We start from the raw sequence: 25,140 nt of genomic DNA, 5'->3' as shown, positions 1-25,140 counted from the left end.
GCTGTCTATCCTAGTTGACTCCCATTCGTGTTCTCCAATTTTCTCTTTAATTTATTGCTAAAAAATTAGGCTTTGGGCCCCAACCCTCCACAACATTTTGCTTAACTGCTACAGTCAGTTCCCAATCATTGTTTCATTTAACTCACCAGCAACATAGAAAGGTGATTGTTCCTTAAAATGCCTTCTTCATAAAAAAAAAAAAAGCGTTCTTCCCCTATGGCCTCCCCAAGACACCACACTCACCTGATTTTCCTCCTGTCTCATTGGCCTCTCCTTCTCAAGTCTCCTTTTCTGGTTCTTCTCATCTCCCCAGTAAGTAGCATTGAAGTACCCCAGGGCATGATCCTGGGACCTCTCCTCTGCCTATACTCACTCCATTAATGATCACTATACCATTTAAAAGCTGATGACTACCAAAATTATTTCTCCAGTCCAGACTTGTTCCTTAGAACTCTGGACACATATACGCCAACCGTCTACTTAATATATCCATTTAGATGTCTATTTGGTAGCTCAAATGTCCAAATCTGAACTTCTTATCTTCTTCCTGAAGCTTGCTTTTATGCTATATGTCCCCACTTGTTTAATGGTAATCCTATTTTTTTTCAGTTCCTCTGGCAAAAATGCCATGGAGTTCTGCTAGACTCCCCTTTGTCCTTTTTACATCCAATCCATTGGCAAATTCCGTTAGTCCTATCATCAAAATATACTCAAAACCCAATCACTTCAGTCCATTTTTTCTGTGACTAGCTCCATCTGAGCCACTGGCCTCTTCAGAGGTTGTCCTCCTTCCACTCTCAAATACTGCAGCCCTCACTCTTTCTGTTTTCAATACAACAGCTAAAATGATCTTTTAAAATATATGTCAGATACTGCAACTCTTCTGCTCCAAACCTTCCCAAGAAACACAAACTACTCCCAGTAAAAGGCCTTAGATGACTACTTTCTGAGGTATCTCTACTGCTCTCCTGGAACCCTCCAGTCTAGCTCATAATGGATTCCTTGGTGCTCTTCAAATTTAAGGCACTTTGCTTGGAACGCTACGCCCCCACAAATCCACTTGGCTCATTCTTCCCTTCCTTTAAAATGTCCCTATTTAAAAAATGCACTCCCAAACAGCCCTTCCTATCCAAATGGCTTTATTATTCTCCAAAACCACTTAAAATGTTCCCTATCAACTCAATCATTTATCTACCTTCTTCCATCAAAATATATACTTGAAGAGAAAATGGATTTTTGCCTGCTTTGTTTGCTTTACCTGAAATACCTGGAACAGGGTAGGGATGCAATAAATACTCACTGAATAAACAAGTGACTGAGGCATTCTGCTGACTTTTTCAGTGAGAGAGATTTTGAAAAGAATTGTATATAGACCCCTAAAAGAAACAGTGAAGAGAATGGAGGCCAAAAGAGGGGAAATGATCTATCAAAATCACATTATTAATTAGCAGAATTTAGTTAGAACTGGATTTCTTGACATTCAGATCATGGCTGCTTTATGGGTTCAAAGTCATTGAAACCACCTTTGATTAACTTACAAATTATCCCTTTCCCCAACCCATTTTATGCTTATGGGAAAGATTTGTATATGCATATGTCTTTATGAGAAAAATGGGGAAAAATTAATGTATGGGAAAGAGAATAATGTATTTGTATATTTAAAAACATTATTTGCATATATACACATATTACATTATATATGATTACATATATATGTATTATGTATATATGCACACACATATACACATAGATATTAATTGTATATAACCTTCAAGGATTAAGTTGAGAACTGATATAGTAATCCAGTTAACTAATTAACTTGGCAAGTGGCAATATCTAGCTACTAAAACAGCTTCTTTTTGTGACCATTGTTTTATGATATTTTCTTTTATTGTGACCATTGTTTTATGATCCTTCCATCCATCCTTCCTACCTGCTTACCTTCCTTCCTTCTTTTCTCTTTTTCCTCAAGGGAGAATGTCTCAGAAAGCATTTGATGTCCTTGGGAAGTAAATGAAAATGTGTAATAACCAAATAGTTACTTCAGTCTAATTTTTTAATGCCTTAGGTATTCAGGAAACCTTCTGATAAGTCAAAAGACAGAAACAGGAAAAATGAAGGGTGAGAGGGAGAAAGAACCAGGGGTCTAGAGAGGGTGAACAGGAATATCACTGATTGGTTCATTTAAGTAATACACTATATGCACTTTGCTAATTAGCTCTTTTAACTCACTGCATCCAACTGCCACACACAATACGAGCACATCTCAAAGGAGTAAAAGAGAAGGAGTATTGCCACACTAAGAGAATTATTTTCTTATCTATTAACTTAGCCACTGTATGATCACCTCTAGTCCACAGTGTAACAGAGGAGTACAAAAACCTCTCCTGCTGTGCTCCTGGCTTTTGGTTTCCATTTGCAATGTTCTACCACAAAGTAACAAACCAGACTAACTTTACACCTCTTGCTGAAATAACACTTCTGATTACAAAAGATTAAATCCAAATAAAAGGCCTAACATTTCAGAGGAAGTGGAAAAAATGCAAAATACCTAAAGCATTGGTATCTTCAAAAGTGATAAGAGGAAAGCCTTTTTGAATCTCGAAATTAGCCAATTTGAGTAGCTTAGAAAACAAGCAGCCAGTTTGAATAGGCAACCATAGTTACCTCAGCAAAAGAACTGTCCCTGTCTCACTCTTACTACCTGCTACATTTTTAAAAACAGGCATGCTGACTTTTTCCTTGTTTATGGCTATTTAGTAACTTTGAGTATTCACTTTCCAATTTCTTCCATTTTATTTTTATCAGAAGTCTAGGCAGTAAGTAGACAATGTAGGAAGCATAAAAGGCTTGAGAGAAACCTGGCTATTAAGAAATATATATTTAAGTATGTCTGTCTGTTTCTAAAAGACTGTTGAGAAGCCCCCACATTCATTCAGAAAAACTTCTCCAAAAGTGTGCTCAGGAAAAAGTTGTCATGAAAATAATTGTTTTATAAAAAGAAATACATTTATTTAAATGCAAACTTTTATTATTATAAAGCAACAAGTATGGATGTTAATATGGGGAGAGATGTATACATTTTATATACCAGTGTCACCCTTTTACTTATGAAAAACAGATTCAAAAGTGATGAGTCACAATTATCAGGAGAGTTCTCTATCTTTAAAGTATTCAAACTATGCCTCTTTCCCATTAGGTTATTCTTAGTTTCTTAGACTAGGACAAAGAACAAACTGTCCTGATCCACAGACTGTTCCAAATGGGGACTAGATGCCTATGAACTCTGATCTAGGCCTGGAAAGAGTGCCACCGTGTCAAAGATTACTGCGCTGACGTATCAAAGAAAGGAAATGTTACAAACTTGTGGTAAAAATGAAAAAAAGAACAGTCATTTCCAAGAGGAAAGTTTCCTTAGGGAAATCAATAAAAATATTTATAGAACATCTCATCTCAAAACTATGTCTTTAAGTGTCTTTGAGAAAAATAAAAGCATCTTTTAAAAAAATACACAAAATTTAAAAAAATTAGTAGCGTATTAAACTTCTACACACATATTCTCTCTTACACACACACAGTTCCTTTAGCTGCACAATCATTTCTCTAAAACTTCACTTTTCCACTACTTACCAACCACAGGATATGGTAAGGTGGTAAATCTGCTCTACTTTGGGGAAGTATAAAATAGCCTATAAAAATAGGTTAATGCTTATTGTATTTAGCCAGTATTTCTACAACAGGAAGATATCTATATCTATATCTATCTATCTATCTATATACATTATATATATATACATATATATATATTTATTTATTTATTTATACTGGAAAACTTTGTTGTTTTTTGGGTTTTTTTTTTTTTTTTAGTAGAATCTTTTTTATTCAAAAAAAAAAAAAAAAACAAAACAATAAACAACAAAGTTTTCCAGCCACACACAGGAGGGGTTTGGGTAGCCCCCAGCCCATGTGGTTTTGGCAGCAATAAGGGGTGTGGGGTAATGGCCCAAAAAATAAAAATGGTGTACGTGTGTGTATGTATATATATAGATAGAGAGATAGATATAGATATATTACCTTCTTTTAAAATTTATCAAGAATGACTACAACTGAATAGATGTAGCTATGATTTATTGAGGTAAGAGAAATGTCAGATGAAAATGGGAGTGAAAGATTCAGTAAATTGGTTCTGAATCTAATCATCCAATCTTAGTTTTAAAGTTAATAGTTCAGGGTTGCCTGAATGGCTCAGTGTGTTAAGTGTCTGACTCTTGATTTCAGCTCAGGTCATTATCTCAGGGTCATGAGACTGAGCCCCATATCAGGCTCTGCACTCAGTAGGGAATCTGCTTGAGATTCGCTCTCTCCTTTGGCCCCTCTCCCTCTCTAAAATAAATAAGTAAATCTTTTTAAAAAATGCAGTTAATAGTTCAATACTTGTATGTGAATGGCAGAGATGAGATCTGATATGAAGACAAATTTGAGAGTCATTCCTTCTCCAACAATACTAAAAGAAATAGAAATAGATTGTTTACTTAGAGTAAAAGTATGTTTATGTGGAGGGAAGAACCCAGAACTGAGCCCTAGAAGAAGGCACACTGAGAGAACAAAAGACACTATTTATATATATATACGTGTGCACACACACACACACACACACACTGAAGAAGTATCTTCCTGGTGCTCTAGTTTTTGAAGAATTTTTACATGTCCAGTATAGGTAAAGCAAAGTAATTTAATAATAATTATACAAACATAATTTGAAAATTAAATAATAAAAATTATCTCAGAATTATCTTCAATTTTCAAATTATCTACACTGCTGTTCAACATGACAAACAAGGATAATCCAAAGTTTGCCAGAGTGTCTTTTCTTTCAGCTTTTTAAAATCCGATTTTCAATAAATAAATTAATTAATTAATTCTGATTTTCACAGAAATCATTCATATAAAAAATCAAACTTAATTTTATGAAAATACAAAGCTGAAGTCTAAATTTAAAAAAGCCCTGAATTTAGAAGGCGAATTTGACCTGGTATTGGTAGGTTGACTATGTTAAGTGAGCATGTGTATGTCACAAATAGAGGAAGAGGAGCAGGACAAAGATGATTATGATGCTGAAGATGACAGAAAGAAATATTTGGACTGCTTATTGTGTGTCATACTGGTCAAAATCAGTTTTTCAACCTCAGCATCACTGATGTCTTGGACTAGATAATTCTATTGTTCAGGGATGGATCTGTTCATTGTAGGATGTTGCTAAACATACCTACTTCTACCTGTTAGATTCCAGTAGCATCCACCCAAACTGTGATCAAAACACATCTCCAGATAATACCAAATATTCCTTGGAGGAAAGAGGCATAACCATCTCTGGGTGAGAATGACTGATCTAAATGATTTACATGAATTATACTTCATTAAACCCTCACGATTTTCCTAGAAGATGCCATTCTTTTCCCCCACTTTTCAGATACTGAAGTATACAGAGAATTATTAAATGGTTGAAGGTCAATGGCCATAAGTGGTGTTTTACTATACAAACTCAAATATGTCTGGCTCCAGAGTCTGCATTCAACCACCACAATATATTGGAATATGTGTAAAACTATACACAAAAGATAGAGAGTAGAGAGAACCTGTTTCTTAGAATGATTTGAAAGACAAGAAACTAGATGAAAGAAAGTCTTTGCAATCTTTGAAGTACCATGCACGTATGAAGGACCATTATTTATATTTAACAATGTTTAATACCAAGAGAACTAATAATAAACAATATTCTACTTAGCAGTCCTTTTAATTCACAGAAGAAACTGTACATTTTTGCTTCCCTGGGAAACTTACGGTCTACTGGAAGTTGTTTGTGTCTCTGGTTATCTCGCACAATGCTGCCACCACTGTCACTGGAGCTGCTGTTCTGACGGGTTACATTTGCCGGGACCTTTGGCACAGAAACAGGTGCTGGAGTAGAAGGAGGAAGGGGGACAGGAACAGGAGCCGGTGTTGGAGGAGGTGATGGAGCAGAGGGAGTATCAGTTGGTCTTGGACCATACTCCATCCTTTGTTTCTATAAAAAGACAAATAATTAATTTGAAATTGCAAAAATATGAAACCTAGGCTAGGAAAATAGTATATACTTTGACATGACTATTTATTTGGCTATTTATTTGTTAACTTACCTACAAATCCATAGTAAATGTGTGTACATACACACACCTCCAATCGTATATGATACAATGATCATTAGAAATCATTTAAGTAGTCTACATATTTGTTCAAATTCAAAATGTAAATTAAGGAGTCAAAAAGGTTTACCAATAGTAAATAGTAGTATTGATAATAGTCATAAACATTAAAAAAATAAGATTAGAACTTGGAATCACACAAGATCAGGGTAGGTCAAAAGATTTCTGATTATAATTTCCATCAATATTAACCTCTAACTGCCCTGGAAATTAAAATATCAGTAACATAAAGCATTAATTACTCCTTAGTTTAAAAATACTGCTGGATTAAATAATGTTTAATTATACTGTTTCCATGCAGTTTGTTAAGAAAAAGTAGTATCTCAGTAGGTAAAAGGACTATGTTTTAAAATAAATAAGTAATTTTTAAATGTTGTTAATGTTTTCCAAGTCATAACACTTTCTGCCATTATCTTAATGTCAACTTATAAAAATCAGAAACTTTCCTTGTTAAACAGGAATGCTGTGGGGTAGGTGGTGGTAAGGATAATGGTATGGTCTTTAAATATTTATTACTGCAACTTGAAAACATGTATTTTAAAAAGTCCATGTGGGGATTTGCATTTAAAAAGGCTAATGTGTTAAAATCCACAATAACTTTCAGTAATTTTTATTTTTTTGTATATTTTTTTACTGGAGTTCGATTTGCCAACACACACAGTGTGTGTATAGTATAACACACAGTGCTCATCCCATCAAGTGCCCCCCTCAGTGCCCATTTTCAGTAATTTTTAAATAATCATTGTTAGGCTATTAAAAACTGTATTTTTGTATATTCCCTAATTAAACTACGCAGAAGAGTTACAACTTTAAACAAAATAATTTTAACTAATAGATAACTGCATTATAACAAGTTCCAAATTCTCAAAAGGCAGGTTTTGGTTGTTTTTTGTTTTTGGTGTTTTTTGGTAGAATCAAAGATACAGAACAATGACTTATAATTTAGGTAAAGCTTAGATCTGCACTGACACAATTTTAATTATGCTAAAATTCAAGATTAGCAGAAAAAAAATGCAAAAGGTAGGCCTTTTGGTAATCTGGTCCTTTGGGCAGAACAGGATTTACTTTTAATTCCTAAATTGGCCCAAATATAAGGTGATATTGATTTTAGAAGAAGCTTCCCCAATTTCCACAGAGATGAAAAACATAAAACTACACAACACACACATTTTAAAATTAAGTCATTACTCAGAAAGAAAATAATAACAACAACAACAACAACAACAGAAACCCAAAACCACACCATCATAGTCGCCTTCACAGCAAATGAGTAACACCTGTGGAAACCAGTGTGGGAAGAAACCCTGGTTCTTCTTCTCTGCTGTTTGACTGCTACCACTCACCAGCCAGTGGGGTGAGGCAGGTGGGAAGGGTATAAAGCAGACATGAAAGCAGAAGTGAAAGAAGAGCTTGTAATGCCACTAGATAGATATGGGAGACAGGACAGAAGGGGGAAGGGAAGAGGGAGGGAAGAAATAGGGAATAAGATTTATAAGAGCTCGCCATGGAGTTAGATGGGACAGAAACAGAGACTGCTGGCCCTCATCAGTGGAGGCTAAAAACATTCCTATTATATTCAATAATAGCATCTATTTTATTATTGTGATCTCCCATAAAACAATATTCCTATATTTGGGCCAATAAAATATTTGAAAGCAACCAAAATACAGCAAATATCACCAAAATATACTTAGCACACACCAAAGTCATCTGATTAATGTATATGCAATGTGCCCTTGACAAGAATATCCTTTGCACATAATTTCATAAAGGGTTAGTGAATTCTCACAGTAGGATCTCAAGTGTCAGTTTAAATTATTGTTTTTAAAGCATAAACAAACAAATGCTATCAGCCCTGCATTCCATGATATGATTCATATTTCCTGCTTTCATAAAAACAAGAGCGGCTAGTGTTTTGCTATCCATCAAATGATACTGTGAAAAACGGGATATGCTGTGTGTGACTGTTAAAATCAAGCCTGAATTGTGTCTCATCTCATTCATCTGGCGTTGCTGTATCATGCAACTTTATCCATATAACCTACCAGAAAAAGGCTTTAAACATAAATATTGGATTAAAGAGAAACCATATGAAAACTTTTCATGAATTTACTTGCATATTTTCCCCTTTTCTCAGTCCTTTCTTCCTGCCTCATGTTTCCAACGCATGGAATGAAAAGGGGAAAAGCGTTTCCTCAAATCATTAGAACCTGCTCAGAAACAGCAACCAAGGCAGCTTTCCTTTGGAAACTGATTCGTCATTCTTGGTGCAGAGGAAACAGAAGATCAGTATTGCCTCTTGAAATCACTTTTCTGTGTCCCTCTCAATCTTCTTCACTTTCCTTTACCCCCCACCCAGCGACTGTTCCTCCCTTCATTATTTGTCTCTTGGTTATTTTTGGTTGGAGGCAGATCCAAGTTGATGGCTCCTCAATAAATGGGAAGTCTTGGAGAGCAGAACTAAACCTGAACTTTCTTCTGAACCAAGGGCTGAAGCTCTAAATCCTGCCCCCCCCCCCCCCCCCAGCAAAATCTTGACCAAACTTCTTGGTTTGCCCAGCAGGACTTTCCCAGATTAGTATGGAATAGTCCCATGTCCCTAAAACCCCTCAATTGTGAGCAAACCAGCATGAATGGTCACCTTGATGTGGACCAACTTCTGTACAGGGACTGTTGCCCTCTTACCTATTGCCTTTCATCTGCCACAGATACATTTAAAGTTTTGTTTAAAACAAAATCTTTCTTTGTCTTTTGTTTCTCTGAAAGGAGTCCGAATTACTAGACTCCGTGGCAAATCTACTTTCTTATTGATAATTAAGTCAGAATGAGTCACTTTTCTTTAGCCACAAAAGCTGAAATTCTCCAGGGTTAAAGAAAGTTATTTAGAGATAAGCTCCTGATTCATTCAAGATACTGCTTCAGAGAGGGAGTTATGCAAGCAAGCCCAACAAAGCCATTGAAATTGAACTGTTCTTAAAATTTTAACCTGCACATTTTTCCTCTAAATTTGGTCTCTTTGGAACTCTGTGGTGGAAAAAAAAAAAGGCACAGCTGGAACATTTGGAGGGTGTTAAGTCCAGAAATTGAATCCAAAAAATGATATTAAAAAGAAGTGCCATAAGGGAACAAATGTGGGTTACCTCTGACAGCTCGCCAAGTAATTGCTATTAGGAAAATGGAGCAAATCACATCAAATGAGAAAATGAACACAGGAGATGGAACTAAAATAATATCGATTACAATTCACATCAAATATCAGAACACATGAGCAAATTAGTTTTTGACAGTAAAATTACCTGTCCACAAATCAACCAATGAAGGTGCTTGTAAATATATAATTAATTCCCATTACTCTTATCTAGCCATGGAAAACTAATTATATAGAATCATGCTACAGTGTAAACAGTATAGAGTATTTCAGTAACAATATGTATATTAGAGTACTGTGATTTTGAAATATTAAGATAGGTTCATCTTATAGCTTATAAAGAATACAATTGGAACACATTAAATAAAAGGCTGATTCCTATTTAAAAGTTGACGTTACAGAAGGAAATATATATCATGGTGTGTTTTAGTGAGCTTTAGGTTTAAACTATAAGCAGAATTTTATAATTCTGTATATGTGCATGTTGAGCAATCATTACTACATACAAATAGTAACCATATATAGTCATCTATATCTATAGATGAGAAAGAAAGAGAAAGAAAGAAAGAAAGAAAGAAAGAAAGAAAGAAAGGAAGGAAGGAAGGAAGGAAGGAAGGAAGGAAGGAAGGAAGGAAGGAAGGAAGGAAGGAAGAAAGAAAGAAAGAAAGAAAGAAAGAAAGAAAGAAAGAAAGAAAGAAAGAAAGAAAGAAAACAACAGAGGGAGAGGGAGAGGACTATTCAAATCATTGCAAGAAATATTTGGGAAAATGTCAACACATGAGGCAAGAGTAAAAAGTAAGCATCCTTATCTAAAAACTATGCCTCTAATTAATAGATGAATAGACTGTTCTGAGATTTTTTTTTTAGATTTTATTTATTTATTCATGATAGAGAGAGAGAAGGAGAGAGAGAGAGAGGTAGAGAAACAGGCAGAGGGAGAAGCAGGCTCCACACGAAGAGCCTAATGTGGGACTTGATCCTGGAACTCCGGGATCATGACCTGAGCTGAAGGCAGACGTGTAACCACTGAGCCACCCAGTCGTCCCATGAGATTAATTTTAAAAAACACATTTTAAATAAGTGAACATTATCAGGTAGTTGGTCTGCTGGAAGTGAATATGAAAACATCTCTAGTAAAATGGTTACTGTCTGTCTAGCAGTATCTGAATATCTGGATTGAGCTTGAAAAACAGAGCATTCATAACATGGGGTGAAACTGGTACTGCTAGTGGCTTAAAAGTCACCCACAGGAAATATTTCCATTTCTAATTTAGGGCTATTTAAACATACATGGAGAAAAATACCAGAAGTTTCTATCTAGACTGGACTGTAGAGATCATGAAAGTCATTGACCCTCTCCATTTCACAGCTGAGCAAACTGGAACACAGAAAAACAAAACACTTTCTTTAAGGTCACACAGCTAGTTGGTGATGGAATCAGGACTAGAATCCTTGCAAATCAATATCTAAATTGGGGCTTTTTCCATACTCTCACAGTATCTCTTGCTAGGAAACAGGGAAGATAGGAAGCCTTCTGTATCATTCACAGGACCATAATGACCAGATAATCATAATTATTTGCACCTTGGTAGAGTAAGACTATCTATGATAGTAATAAGCACATAGACTTAATAATTATTAATAAATGAAAGATTTCTTTAGTCAAGCCTTTGAGTACACCAGAAATAACAGCAGGGAGGGGTTCGGGATGCCTGGGTGGCTCAGTGGTTGGGCAACTGCCTTTAGCTCAGGGTGTGATCCTGGGATCCAGGAGTGAGTCCCGCATCGGGCTCTCTGTGGGGAGCCTGCTTCTCCCTCTGCCTATGTCTTTGCCTCTCTCTTTCTGTGTCTCTCATGAATAAATAAGTAAATCTTAAAAAAAAATAGCAGGGAGGGGTTAGTTTCTGCTCTCGTATAGCATGAGAATCTATATGGGTAAAAGGTAATTCTAGTAGATGAACAGTCACAGTGCCAGAGGTCTGGGAATCAAGTCAAAAGAAATATCAGGAAACTATGTGGTGAGTAGGTTCCAGATGGGGAGAAAGCACACTGGATATTGATCTTTTGCCCAGCTAACATACAAAAAGTCTTAGAATGCTCTACAACAAAATTTTTATTAACAGGTATGTTATTTATCTTTATTTTTCCATAATCTCTCATAAGCACCTACTTCTTTTTCCCTGTGATTTCATTAAATCTTTTTTCAATGTTCCATGTCTTTCTTAGGTTCTTCATTATGTCCTTCCTTTTTATTTTTAAAACTTTGTGGAACCCATGGGGGAAACACATTAGGTGGGAATGGCAGTCTTTATAGAGCTGTGAAAAATCACTCCAAATGTGAGGATATTAAATAACCCAGACTCTCAGGGACATCAGGTGGCAATTCAACACCTATTTACTTCTGTTACCAGTACTAGCATCCCTGCTATCAGAAAAGAATCTTCAACCAAGAGTGTGTGAACAACAGGCAAGTGCGGCTCTTGTGCCCCTCACCCAGGAACCACCATTAGTCTTTGTAGGAAACCCAATGGGTATGAAAACTAAGAGTCACGACTGTATGCATTTTAAAACAATTGGTGACTTGTAGATGCCACATGGAACAGTTTACATCTAATTCCCTTATTCCCACCATTCACAAAACGTCTACTTTCTAAGTAAATTATGTAACTTGGATTATTTTCCTAAATGATGAAAAAAAAAGGGAAAGAATTGATGAAATCCAAGGAATGGATGGATAAGGCAAAAATCCCAGTCTAAAGATAGCAACTATCAGAATAACTTTATCACAATATAATGCATGGTAAAGCTATTCTGAGAAAATGTCCCTGAAGCGATTCATATAGTGAAAACCATATGTATATACAAATGAGAAAACAATCTTTTCTAAGCCTGATTCACCACTGGCTCTGAGTCCAGAGTTCTGGGTCCCAATTCTGGCTTTACGCAGCTGTGTAACTGTGGGTAACTTATTTTTCCATACCTTGGTTTTTTCATATAAAAAATGTGCCTAATTTCATAAGATTGCTGTTGGAATTAAATGAATTAGTATTTGTGAAGTCCTTAAATCATGCCTGGCCCACAGCATGAGCATTGACCGCTGGCCCTATCTACTCTGGAGGGTAATACCATTGCTATCTGTGCATGTGAAGAGAGCTTAAACAATTAATCACTACGTATCCTTCTGCAGTATATAACAGGGATCTAAAATGGTTTTGCAAGAAGTTACTTTAAATTCCCTCAAAATTTTGATCTCAATGAATAGAAGATACCAGGGGGAAAGTATGCCATCCATTTCAGAGGAGAGAGAGGGCCATAGCTTCTAATACTCCAAGCACAAAGGAGCCAAGCCCTGGCAGATGGGTTAGAGATTCTGACTCCAGACAGCAGGCTTTTATGGAGGATCTGCTCAGTACTAGGCTTTCTGTCTTTCTTTTCATCAAATGCAAGATCCTAGCACTCAATAAATATTTGGGAGGTGAATGAATGAAGAGACCAATAAGACACAGAATTGCTTTTGATTTATTTGTAATCCAGTGGAGTCTTATAACGCAAGGGGTTTAGGAGCCCTGGAGTCTACATAAATATAGTGGTACCTTTATTATAAATTTTTTTTTAATTTATGATAGTCACAGAGAGAGAGAGAGAGAGGCAGAGAGAGGCAGAGGGAGAAGCAGGCTCCATGCACCGGGAGCCCGACGTGGGATTTGATCCCGGGTCTCCAGGATTGCGCCCTGGGCCAAAGGCAGGCACCAAACCGCTGCGCCACCCAGGGATCCCAGTGGTACCTTTATTATAATTTTGAAATAAGACACAGAGTATTTCTTTAGATATTTTAGATAAAGGTAACTAATAATGCTATTCTTACAGATATAAAATGATTGGCATATATTTCCAAAATTGCTCTTATTTTCCAGCTTACTTTATCTAGTCATTGTGTGTGTGTTTGTTACAAATGCTCTGAGAATAGGAATTCTTTCAGAGTATGATTTATGCCAGATAGCAGATTGTCAAGCCTACGTATTAAAATTTTACAAGATTTTGGTGGTTTCGTTGGGCTCAGCCCAAAGTTTTCAGGAGCTGTTAAAAAATAAACTGTTTTTAATACCTTTTAAAAGTAGGGCTCTTAACCTAAACACACACACACACACACACACACACACACACACACACACAGCTTCTATAATGTTTCCACATGTTTCCATTCAGAGTTGCATCCAGAAATTTTTAGAAGACAGTCAGATAGTGTTGAAAAGCTTAAAAGGAAACAGCCCAAATAAGCAGTACCCACACATTTCTATTTACATAAAGAAGCAAAACAAACTCCCAAAACTTGTGAGCACTTAAAAAATTTCTTGGTTGTGCCAAAGTTGACAAAAATATAAGATGAGGCTCTGTTCAGGAAAAGAGGAATAGATTTTATGTTCTCAAAAAGTACTCTCCATACCCATTACATGTATTAATAGTTTTGCTTCAGTTTTAAACAGAAGCAACCATTAAACAGAAATGTCAATTGATGGCTCAGGCCAAGAATCAGAATTGAGGAAGACAAGACTGCGCAGTATATAGGCAAAGGTAAAAGAGGTTTAAATTTCTTAGGAAATCTCAGGTGGGAGAAAATACTTAGAATTGATACTGTTTGCAAGTTTTAGGCATTGTACTAGATTTACTCATTCCTAGCAACCCTGTACACACACACAAAACTTGAATAATTGTTTTTAACTCTAAAATATAAACTCTTAGATCTTGTTCATATGCAGCATCTAGGGATAGCCTTTGTGAACACTGTTTCCTATAGCTTATCACAAGTTAATTGTTAAAAACATTCCATTAAGTTCAAAGGGTATACACTCTATTACTCTATATTTTAGACATATATTTCAAGCATATACTCTTTAACACTGTTTGAGGCATTTGGTCTAAATCTCTACAGAAAAGAATGTAAAGAACTGGCATTTATAAACCAGGCAGGAGCCTTTGTTAGGTAACCACATCTCAAAATCAGAAAAGAAAGAACTTAGGAAAGAAAAAGGTATTCAGACTAAGTTGGAAAAATCACTTCAAAAATCCACAGGAAATAGAGCAGACCATACCTTGAATAACTCAAACTCCTTCTTTGGCATCAACAGCTAATGACAAATCATGAACATAAATTAAGTATATAATCATATGCACATCAGACCAGTCAAAACAAGCACGGCAAACAATCTCTACTGTCATCACTTTATGTTATCAAGATATATAAATTGTACACTAATTCTTTATTTTAAAAGTCTGCTTAGCTTTTGGATTCTAAAAAAAGCCAAAAGTCACTCTGGATAAGTAGGGGACCTGTACTCACTTAAATGCCATGAGGAGCCAAAAGTAACTAAATGAGAAAGGTCATAGCATCAGGAGTATGATCACTATTCTAGGTTTGGATAACATGTATCTTACTAAGCCTAGATCTGGCATGAAAATTAATTATCTCACTGCATATTCTATGCAGGTTCTACTCAAATTTATGACATTATTATGGGGCCAGTTGTGATCTTTTGCTCAAGATTCTGAAATTAAAATAATTCTTCCTGGGAGTATGATACGGAAGCTACCAGAGGTTTACAGGCTATACACAAGATGTTCCATCCATTCTGCCTCTGCTAGCAGACCAGACATTAGAGATCCTGTCATAGGTCAAAAATCCCAAGGGTTTAATAGTGAGTTCAGATGTTAGGGTGAATGAGATACACAGGGTCAGCAAAGTCCTGAAAATATGTCACTCAAACTGAAGAAGAACCTGACCTATCTACCCTATATCATAAGTGTATTTTAATCACAAAATCAAGAGAGGAAAAATATTACAGTCCAACTGAATACTTATGTGTTGGTGTAAGCTGAGAAGAAGTTCACTGTTAGTCCGTGGTGGAACATTTAAGAGAATGAGGGCAAAAGATGGTGAAGACGAGCGGCTCGACACTACACCACTGTCTCAGTGTCACCCTCCATCAAGAGGAAGTCACCAGATAGGAAGGCTATGGGTAGAAAAGTGAAGAGGCAAAAATACTACCTCTCCAAATGTCAGAAGCATTGTAGGATGGGTAAAAATATCATTCAGAGAAACAGTCACTTACTGGTAAACATTTTGAGCAATTTCCTGAAGAAAGAAATCAGAAAAAAGATATATATATAATTCTTCCCTATATCTTTCACCATTGCCCTTCAATTACCCTAGGAAATAAATTGTACAAATTGTACAACAAATTAAATCTCAAAATGATTAATACACAAAAGGTATTTAAGTCCCATTGACAAGTGATGAATCTGGAAGTTTATAAAAGTTAAATTTTGCTAAAAAATAATCATAAATACCTGTATGGTATGTGTATAAGGTGGATCAGCACGCCCTAATCCTGATTCTGGAGGTCTCACAATATCCAAAATGTTATTTGGCACAAATCCAGAGTCTCCACTTGCATTTCGAACTTTCCACCACTGCTTCCTATCATCAAGGATCTGTGATCATGCAAAAAAATGAAGGCATCATTCCATACCAAAGACAATCTATGAAGGAAATTCGATTTTTATTCCTTAGACCAAGGAACTTTTTTCACTTCTAATAAACTGACTTAATATCAATATATTATGGGTTGAAGGTGATTCCCAGGAGTTACACTAATAATTATAATTACTAGTGTAGAACAGACATGGAAACACTATTGAAAATATACTTGAAGACTTCATTACCTGCCAAGAGTTTTTTACTATTTGTATTATCTGAAGTTCTTATAGGTGACTAGGAGGACTTGTTTGGACAGGGCTTTGTATACATCCTTCAAACAGGAAGGAAAAGTATGAAAATCACTATTTTCACAAATACTACTGTGACTATCCCACATTATATATCAAAGAAGATTAACTTCCAGTTATGATCTAAGAAAGAGATTTGAGAATCATAGTAGATTATTCCCAGAATCATTAGCTTACTTACTGATGGATACATTTGTGCAGGGTACTAGCACAGGAAGAAATAAATGCTTTCTCTTATTAAAATATTTTGATGCATTTACATAACTAGCCTTGATTCCAAAATAAATAAAGGACAGAAAAAGAAAGAGGACAAAGAAAGCCAAGAAATCCAACTTCTTTCCCCCACCTCATATCCTAGAAAAACCCAACAAACAAAAAATAAGATGAAGCGACTCCCTCTCCTAAATAGATATAGGCATCTATAGTATACTTTTATCCTTGATAAAATAAAATAATACTGAAGAACAATTTCTTGACCTCAACTTTTCTTTGAGGTATGTTTAGATATCTATACCAAAAGAGAGATACAATAAATCTATTTTATTAAGGGTATTAAAAAAAAGTAAAATTCTATTACCTCTAAAATATCATCCTTTAGAACTGAGAGCTCACTGTTGTTCCTTGCCACAAAGTCATACTTGGATTTGGCATATTTTTTGGGTTGTCCTTTGAGTGGATCATAATTTCTATAAAAAGAAAGAGAAATTATCATTCAGCTAGCTCTTCCTAAAGGCTGAAAAGAGAAATAAAACATTAAGGTAAGTCAATTCCTACCAGAAAATATTCTGACAAATTATTTCAATAGTAGTTTAGTTTATCATATTTCTAGAATGTGAGAACTAAAAATAACTTCAGAATTTTTACTATTAAAATGAGCAAACTATGGGCAGGGCAAAAATAAATAGTAGGAAAGTCACAGGGTTAGTGGGTACTAATTAAGGCAAATGTAGACTGCAAATCTATGAATTCTTTGTCCACTAAATGTACTAGGATACTGCTCTGTTAATTAGCATCTCTACCATGAAAGAACTAGGACAAAGATCAATGTCAGCATTTTTTGTAAAATTAAAGGAAACTGAAGATAATTTCCATAGTGGCAATTTAAATTATATGTTGGTTTTACTAATTCAAGCAATATTTTCAATTCATCTTAAAAAATTATGACTGTGTCAATTTTTAGGAAAGCTTTGTCCGGTTCCTAAACCTCAAGGGAAGGTATAGATTAAGTATAAGACTAATAACACTTCTTAATTAATTAGTTAATTAATTCCCTATAAATTTATTTTAATAGTAAGAACAGGTCCAAGAGTCCTATTTTTTTAAAAGAAAGCTTTCTTTAAAAACCAAACATTTCCTTTAATCATTAAATGACCATTAATATATTTAACATAATTTTAAAAATACTTCTATATATAATACAATAAAACTTGATATATCAACAATGTACTAATATTTTCTTCATTTCAAAACAAAATAACCTTAACTTTTTTTTTTAATTAATTTTACTCTCTCATCTTCTCCTTAAATTACCTTTCCAATTTCCTACTCATTTCTACAAGAGAAAAAGCAGAAAGGAATTAAAGATGTTTGTTCATTGTTTCCGTCAAGTGGTCCACCAAGGTCCTCTGGAATACTGAGTCATAGCAGGGCCAGCAGGACAACTGTGGATGCAATGTACCCTGTCATCACAGGTAATGTACAACCTCTTAGCAACTCCAGAAGAGTTAAGGGACAATGAAAAAAAAAAAGATGGCCTGTAAGCGATGTTACCAATTGGCTATTTTTAAAACATTAAAAAATAAAAAAAGTGAGAGAGTAACAGTGTAGCCAAATAATTATTGTATATTATTATTAAGAACCACAATAATAACAATTAAAAACTATTCCATGGGCTGCCCACCTCTATTCCTTAGTTTATATGTTTCATATAAATTAAATATAGATATTATATATTATATATTAAATATAGATTTCATTTGGGAGGGATACAAAAATTCACCACTCCAAAAGTCAGAAAAGGAGTAATTTCAGTTTTCTATCTTTTTCTCTCCCCTCATGTTCCCTCCTTCCATGATCTAGAAAACAATCACTATTAAATATAGAGAGTTGAGTGTACTAGAACAAAGGGCAGAGTAACTGTCTGCCATTGCCTATCTGAACCACAAGTTAAAAAGAAAAGTTTGCTGTAGTTCTCCTTGAAGTCTTTGTTATCTTGAGTGTCTCAGAGGTGACTGCCAAGCATGCACTTACAAAGTGCTTTCAAATGTACAAACCTTTATGGTTTACAATGTCTTATCATCTACAGATTACATTTAGCTATGATATTGACCACACTAATCAATCAGAAAATCACACTTTGTGATTTTTCAGATATATGGAAGTTTCTTAAAGATCTGTAATGTATCAAAGTGTATGGCCTCTGTTTCTGATTTGAAGTAAGAAATATGCACTTGATAGAGAGCAGACATGGAGTCAGTAATGATTGGAGACATCTCTAAAACATGAACTGCTTTTGGATAGCAATAAACGGTAATCCCTCAAGATGAGGGCTCTAAACTCAACAGGTGGTTTACCTAATGGCATAGTAAGTTTCACTGCAGAGTGACTATACTTCTCATGGTATTTACTGCATTCCAGGCATGTAATAAAGTTTAGGGTAATAAAAATAATTACAAAAGCAAATGCCAAACCTCTGTGCACTTCATATCAGACCAGAACTTTCAGATAGCTTTTGCAATAATGATGACACATTTTCTTAGCAACACAAAACATCAGTGATCCTGGTGCCTGTCAACTATTCTGCCACTATTATGATAGCCAGCTGAGAGGTGAGATCCACATGGATAACTAAAATATACAATCTATCCACCATTCAATTTATTTTTTTAATTCTTCCTCTGGCTAAATTTAACTGCCTTCACTAAATTCCATTTATATTTCTTATTTCTCAAAGGTTACTAAAAGAAACCTTTTGATATTCACCACAGTATTCTCTAAATAAGGGGGGAAAATCTTTAAAAATAATGTCCCATCGGTGTACTGGGTGGTGGGTGGCTCAATTGGTTAAGCATCAGACTCTTGAGCCATGCATTGAGCACCACACCGGACATGGAGCCTACTTAAAATAAATAAATAAATAATGTCCCTTATATCATCCCTCACATCCTATATAAAGTTCTATGAGACAAATATTTTTGAGGATTTAATTGTAAAAAAAAAAAACCCTAGCATTATTTATCCCAATACATTGATATATACTTCTTCCTTTTTCCTAACAACAGAAAATGGTTATGTTTCTTTTTGCTGACAGCTAGGAACTTCACGGACAAATCTGAAATTCAATCATGGTGTCAATCTACACTTCAAGAGTTTTAATTCTTATCTCCACTCTTGATTACTTAATTTTGTATTTTTTATTTCATGAGTTTATTTTTAATATTAACATTACTTTAACTGCATATATTTTTTTAACTGCACATAATTTAAGTGAGCTGTTTGAATCCATTGGGAAGTAGACAAGGTACAGAGACATAATCACGAAGTACACTTCCCCTGATACTCCATAAAGATCAAAGAAAACTTTTAAAACACTTCATGGTAAGCTGCCCAAAATATATGGCAGAGGTTTTTCCATCAGCAATACTATACATAATGGAGTTACAGGTAAACAATGAAGAGGTAGGTGGTGTCTCTGAAATGTTGGATACACTATCATGTGCCTATTCAATCATTTAATAAATCAATCAAATAAATCTACAAACAGTTGCTGAGTGGCCACAATGTGCTAGACGTGGTCTTAAGATGGAACATGATCAAAATTTCCTTGTATCAATATGTCCTAGAACTCTGAACACGCATGAGGAATGTACTCAAGTGATTTTCCAGCTACTTAACTGTGAAAAACCATCTTGGTTTAGTACAGAGATGCAACAAAGGTAAAAATTACTAACTTGAAATAATTTCCAGAATATTGACATGTTAAAAAAGAAGAAAAAATAAAATATTAGGATGAGTAATAAGTTAGTCAAGAAGAATTTCAATGATATAATTTTTAAACTTCGAAAATAATTTTCATGTATTATCTACTAAAAACTGAATCTATAATTAAAACTTATTTCATATGTTGGCATTTTCAAAATGTATTATTCATTGCTGACTTTACACTCAATATAATGTGTTACTGGCATCTTCAGAGTAATACCTGTAAAATTTCCATACCAGTAACATATTACTTGTTTTCATTTCTAACAAAAATAAAACATTTTAAATCCCACCTTCTTTAGATTCTATTAAGAAAAGTGAATAGTGAAAAGAAGTGAAAGGAATGCAAAACTCATGGTGAGTGAGGCTTTGAGGTAGGAAGGTACCAGGGCAACTTCTCTACCCCACTTCATCTGAATGACCATTCTCCCTTATCTTTTTCACTTTATTTTCTTTCTCTTTTGTATTGGGTTGGCCACAATGTCAACCTCATTTGCAGAGGCTGGAAGACAAGATTGGAAAAGTGAACCTACTCCAGGGCCTGTATTTCTCCTCCTCTCAATTCTCCCATCTTTGCCCACACTGAATTTTTTTCGAGTGAAACTATGGGAAAATAAATGAAATATAAAACTGGAAAGTGAAAATACAACATAATAAGATGAACTGACAAGAATGACAAATAAGGCACTGACTCCTTCTAAATACTTAGTTTATATTTAGAAATAGTTTTATCTAAAGGAAGGTTTGTTTTTGTTGTGGGGAGAGAAAGATGAAAGTTGTTTCCTTTGAAAGTTACAGAGCTAGAAAGATCCTTAGAGACCATCTGGTATAAACTAATGGAGAGTTTCAAAACAATTCTTCTTTGTTTTTAATTCACAGATTTTGTCAGAGCATCTTTTTAAAAAAGGAAAGTCATCCAAAGGCATTTACACTAAATTAGAGTTATAGGCTGGAGGTTTTCCAGTAAGATTTATAGACTAGAGGCTTTGTTTATCAAAACCAATTCTATAAAGGAACAACTGAAACTTTATCAAACAATTAACAGATGGAAAGTTTAAAGAAGTAGTGAACAATCCAGACGCCAGGACCTCTATTTGCACTAAATCAAAGCCAGTTATCCACAGGTCTCCAAATGGTGCCCATGAAATGTTACCTATCCATGTGGCGATTAGGAGTTGGCTTAAAAGCCACAGCGGCTTCCCCTTGGTCCAGCTGGGGCCCTCTTGTGTACATGTTGTTGAATGCATACCCATCAGCTGGAGGATACTCTGATACACTGGACTGCTGAAAGAAGAAGATTAAAAGAGTCAGTCTCTAAGACTACTTGAATAACTACTAACATCAAGCAACAAAACCCTCCACCATATTGAGATCAGTTTCATTTTCAAGTGCTTTACCATTATTAACAAATTGTAAAATGGGGGTGGATAAATTTTTGTCAAAGACTTATTTATAATAGGAAAAGTCATTAGTACAATAGCTAAATCATAATTTTGAAAATAAATGGGTATACAAGCAATAAATTCTTTCCTCAGGAATTTCAGTAATAGTTCATTTTGGTATTAGGTAGACTTTAACAGCTTACATAAAATAAAACTGGTTTGAAAACAACAATAGAACTCTTTGCCTTTGAGCTCTATGTTTAAGAAACAGACTTCTACCATTCTAGCATACTAAATATATCACATAAAAATCATCTAAAATCTGTGCATTAAAATTATACTATGTTCTCATTCTTTAAATGTACACAGACCCTATTTTTTTTCATTTTTAAAAAAATGGCATTTAAAAATTTGGCCATTATTATCAAATTTACTGTTGAGGGAAATACAAAAGACAAAAACTCATTGATCTTGACAGTTAATACTCCAGGATAAAAAATACTGGAGTAATTTCTTGTTGCAGTTAACACAATTTCAACATGAGCCTACTGGGTGCTACCAGGAGGGGTAACTGAGGTCTCTGCAACCCAATAAGCACCATGATTTCAAAGCTATGGGGAAAAAAACAAAGAAACAAGACCAAAAAAGATCTAAAAAATATTCATGTTGAGATATTATACTCCTTTTGTGAACTGAAGTATGGCAGAGGCACAATAGAACAGGAAGCATGGAGGTCCTTGGCTATTTAAACTTTATGAACTCATTGGGGCAAAATATTTGAACCTGGAAATGTTTTAGAAAAGTCTTAGATACATGTTTACTATAGTTCATCCTAATGACAGAGTTGGCAGGAGTAGGGATGTGTTTAAACACAGACAGAGTAGGTGGGGTTTCTCCGATGGACTAGTGTGAATGTCAAAATACCCACACTATATTGCTCCTTTAGAATTTATCTCCCTAGAATATACTGCAACACACAAATTAAAAAAAGCAATTTTCACCATTTAAATATCTTAGCTTAAATCATCAACAAAATGAAAAGGCAACTATAGAATCAGAGAAGATGTTTACAAATCATATACTGATAAGGACTAGAAACCCAAATATATATAAAGAACTCATATAGCTCAAGAGGAAAAAAAAACAAACAAACAACTAACCAAACAAAAATCCCAATTTAGTTAAAAAATGGGCACAGCTACATCTTTCCAGAGAAGACATACAAATGGCAAACATACATGAAGGGTGCTCAATATCACTAATCATCAAGGAAATGTGAATCAAAATCACAGTGAGACCTCACCTTACAGTTGTCAGAGTGGCTATCATTAAAAAGATAAGAGATAACAAGTGGTCAGTAAGGATGTGGGAAAAAAAAAAAAAAGGAAACCCTCTATACTGTTGGTAGGAATTTAAATTGGTGCAGCTGTTATGGAAAACAGTATGAAGGGGGGCACTTGGCAGGCTTAGTCGGTGAAGTGTCCAACTCTTGATTTCAGCTCAGGTCATGATCTCCCTGTCATGAGATTGAGCCGGTGTCTGGCTCTGTGCTTAGCAGGAAGTCTGCTTGGGATTCTATCTCTCTCTGCTTCTGTTCCACAGCCAACCCAATCTGCTCTCTCTCTGCTCATATGTGCTCTTTCTCTCTCAAATAAATTAACAAATCTTAAAACAGTATGGAGGTTTCTCAAAAAATTAGAAATAGGGTGCCTGGGTGGTTCAGTCAGTTAAGCGTCTGCCTTCAACTCAGGTTATGATCTCCGTGTCCTGGGATCAAGCCGCATGTAGGGCTCTCTGCTCAGCAAGGAGTCTGTTTCTCTCGCTCTCTCTCTCCCTCTCCCTCTGCTCCTCCTCACAGCTTGTTACCCCCTTCTCTCTCCAATAAATAAATAAAATCTTTTTAAAAATTAGAAGTAGAACTACCATACTATTCAGCAGCTCCACTACTGGGTATAATACTAAAGGAAATGAAATTAGGATTTTTTTTTAAGATTCTATTTATTTATTCATGAGAGACACAGAGAGAGAGAGAGGCAGAGACGCAGGCAGAGGGAGAAGCAGGCTCCATGCAGGGAGCCTGATGTGGGACTCGATCCCAGGTCTCCAGGATCATGCCCTGGGCTGAAGGCGGCGCTAAACCACTGAGCCACTGGGGCTGCCCCTGAAATTAGGATCTTGAAGAGATATCTGCATCTCCATGTTCACTGCAGCATTTTTCACAATATGGAAACAACCGAAGTGTCCATCAACAGATAAATGGGTAAAGATGTGTTATATATACACAATAAAATTTTATTCAGCTATGACAGAAAAGCAAATCTTGTTATTTACAACAACATAGATGGACTCTGAAAGCATTCTGCTTTGAAAAGCAGAAATAAGCCAAACAGGAAAAGAAAAATACTGCACGGTATTGTTTATAGGTAAAATCCAAAAAAAAAAAAAAAATTGAACTTATAGAAAAGTGGTTGCCAAAGGCTGGGGGAAATGAGAGAACTTGGTAAAAGGGTACAAACTTTCAGCTATAAATGAATATGGTGGAGGATCTAATGTAAAACATGGTGAGCGTAGCTGATAACACTATGTTGTGTTAACTGAAATTTGCTAATAGAACTTAAATGTCCTCACCAAAAGAAAAAAAGATAAATATGTGAAGTGACAGATGTGTCAATTAACTAGAGGGGAGGGGGATCCTTCACCAGATGAACACCTTAAATATCTTGGTTTTGTCAACTATACCTCAATAAGGCTGAAATTAAAAATAACAAATCAGTAGCTTAATTAATTCAGTTTATCATTTCCCTAGTTGAGAGAAGAGGCACTAGATGATCAGGCAATTCTTTTTTTATTAAAGGATGTTATAGTGGGAGGAGTGCAAGAACTAGAGCCACCTTCACCTTTGAGTCACCTTCACCTTTGGCTAACTCTGAACAGAACAGAGTGAGGTCAGCCAGCATGAGATCACTGGGTCCCGAGACTGACTGGAAATATTGCAAGGGAGGAGAGAAATGATGATGAATAACTGTGATGACTACACAAGCTTGTTTAGAGCTGATGCTAGTTCAGAGGAAATAAAGAAGTTGAGTATCACTATCCATATTTGACACTCTATGTCACCTATACATTTTGATTCTATACAAAACCATCAGATCCTGAATCATCCAAGTCTTGTCCTGAGTGTATTTATTTTAGTAGCAATAAAGTATAATAGTTTCTCTTCTTATACCCTGAAATCACCATTAGTTTAAATCACATTAGTTGGCCTCTTTTCCAACAAATTCATAAGGCATAAAATCCCCTAAAACAGCTAGCAGGAACTTTTCATTTCATTTTTTAAACCTCTGAATAACTACTTTAGCTATAAAATGGAAAACGGTTTACAACAGGAAAGTGATAACTCATTACAAGGGAAGATTCTCAATAATTCTTCCTTTAAAACTACTTATTCAGTGAGAGTAGACAACTTTTACACTGGAAGCCCAGAAACACATTACTCTCTCTTTAAATACGTAATTAAAAAAAAAAAAAAAAAGGAACTCACGAAAGTGAATTTCTGAGGACATACATTATTAAGTGGATGTATTTTCTTATTTAAGATATAAAG

At 35.1% G+C, this 25,140-nt stretch overlaps 1 protein-coding gene across 7 annotated transcripts in view; it reads right to left on the bottom strand.

The window, feature by feature from the left end:
* Nucleotides 1-25,140, bottom strand: part of EPS8 (epidermal growth factor receptor pathway substrate 8) — a 176,585-nt gene that overhangs the window by 5,618 nt on the left and 145,827 nt on the right. For 6 of the 7 annotated variants that reach the window (XM_025455205.3, XM_025455207.3, XM_025455208.3 and 3 more), the window contains 4 exons: nt 21,308-21,438; nt 16,751-16,859; nt 15,736-15,879; nt 5,842-6,064 (listed from right to left, as the gene is read on the bottom strand). In XM_025455205.3, the coding sequence (XP_025310990.1) occupies nt 5,842-6,064; nt 15,736-15,879; nt 16,751-16,859; nt 21,308-21,438 (607 nt within the window). The remainder of the gene's footprint in view (nt 1-5,841; nt 6,065-15,735; nt 15,880-16,750; nt 16,860-21,307; nt 21,439-25,140) is intronic. The other variant, XM_049102979.1, reaches the window with a different exon arrangement.

Source organism: Canis lupus, chromosome 27 (assembly GCF_003254725.2).
Source record: "Canis lupus dingo isolate Sandy chromosome 27, ASM325472v2, whole genome shotgun sequence".
Classification (NCBI taxonomy): domain Eukaryota; kingdom Metazoa; phylum Chordata; class Mammalia; order Carnivora; family Canidae; genus Canis; species Canis lupus.
Note: the sequence above shows the minus strand (reverse complement) of the source record. Positions and strands in the feature narration are given on the sequence as shown.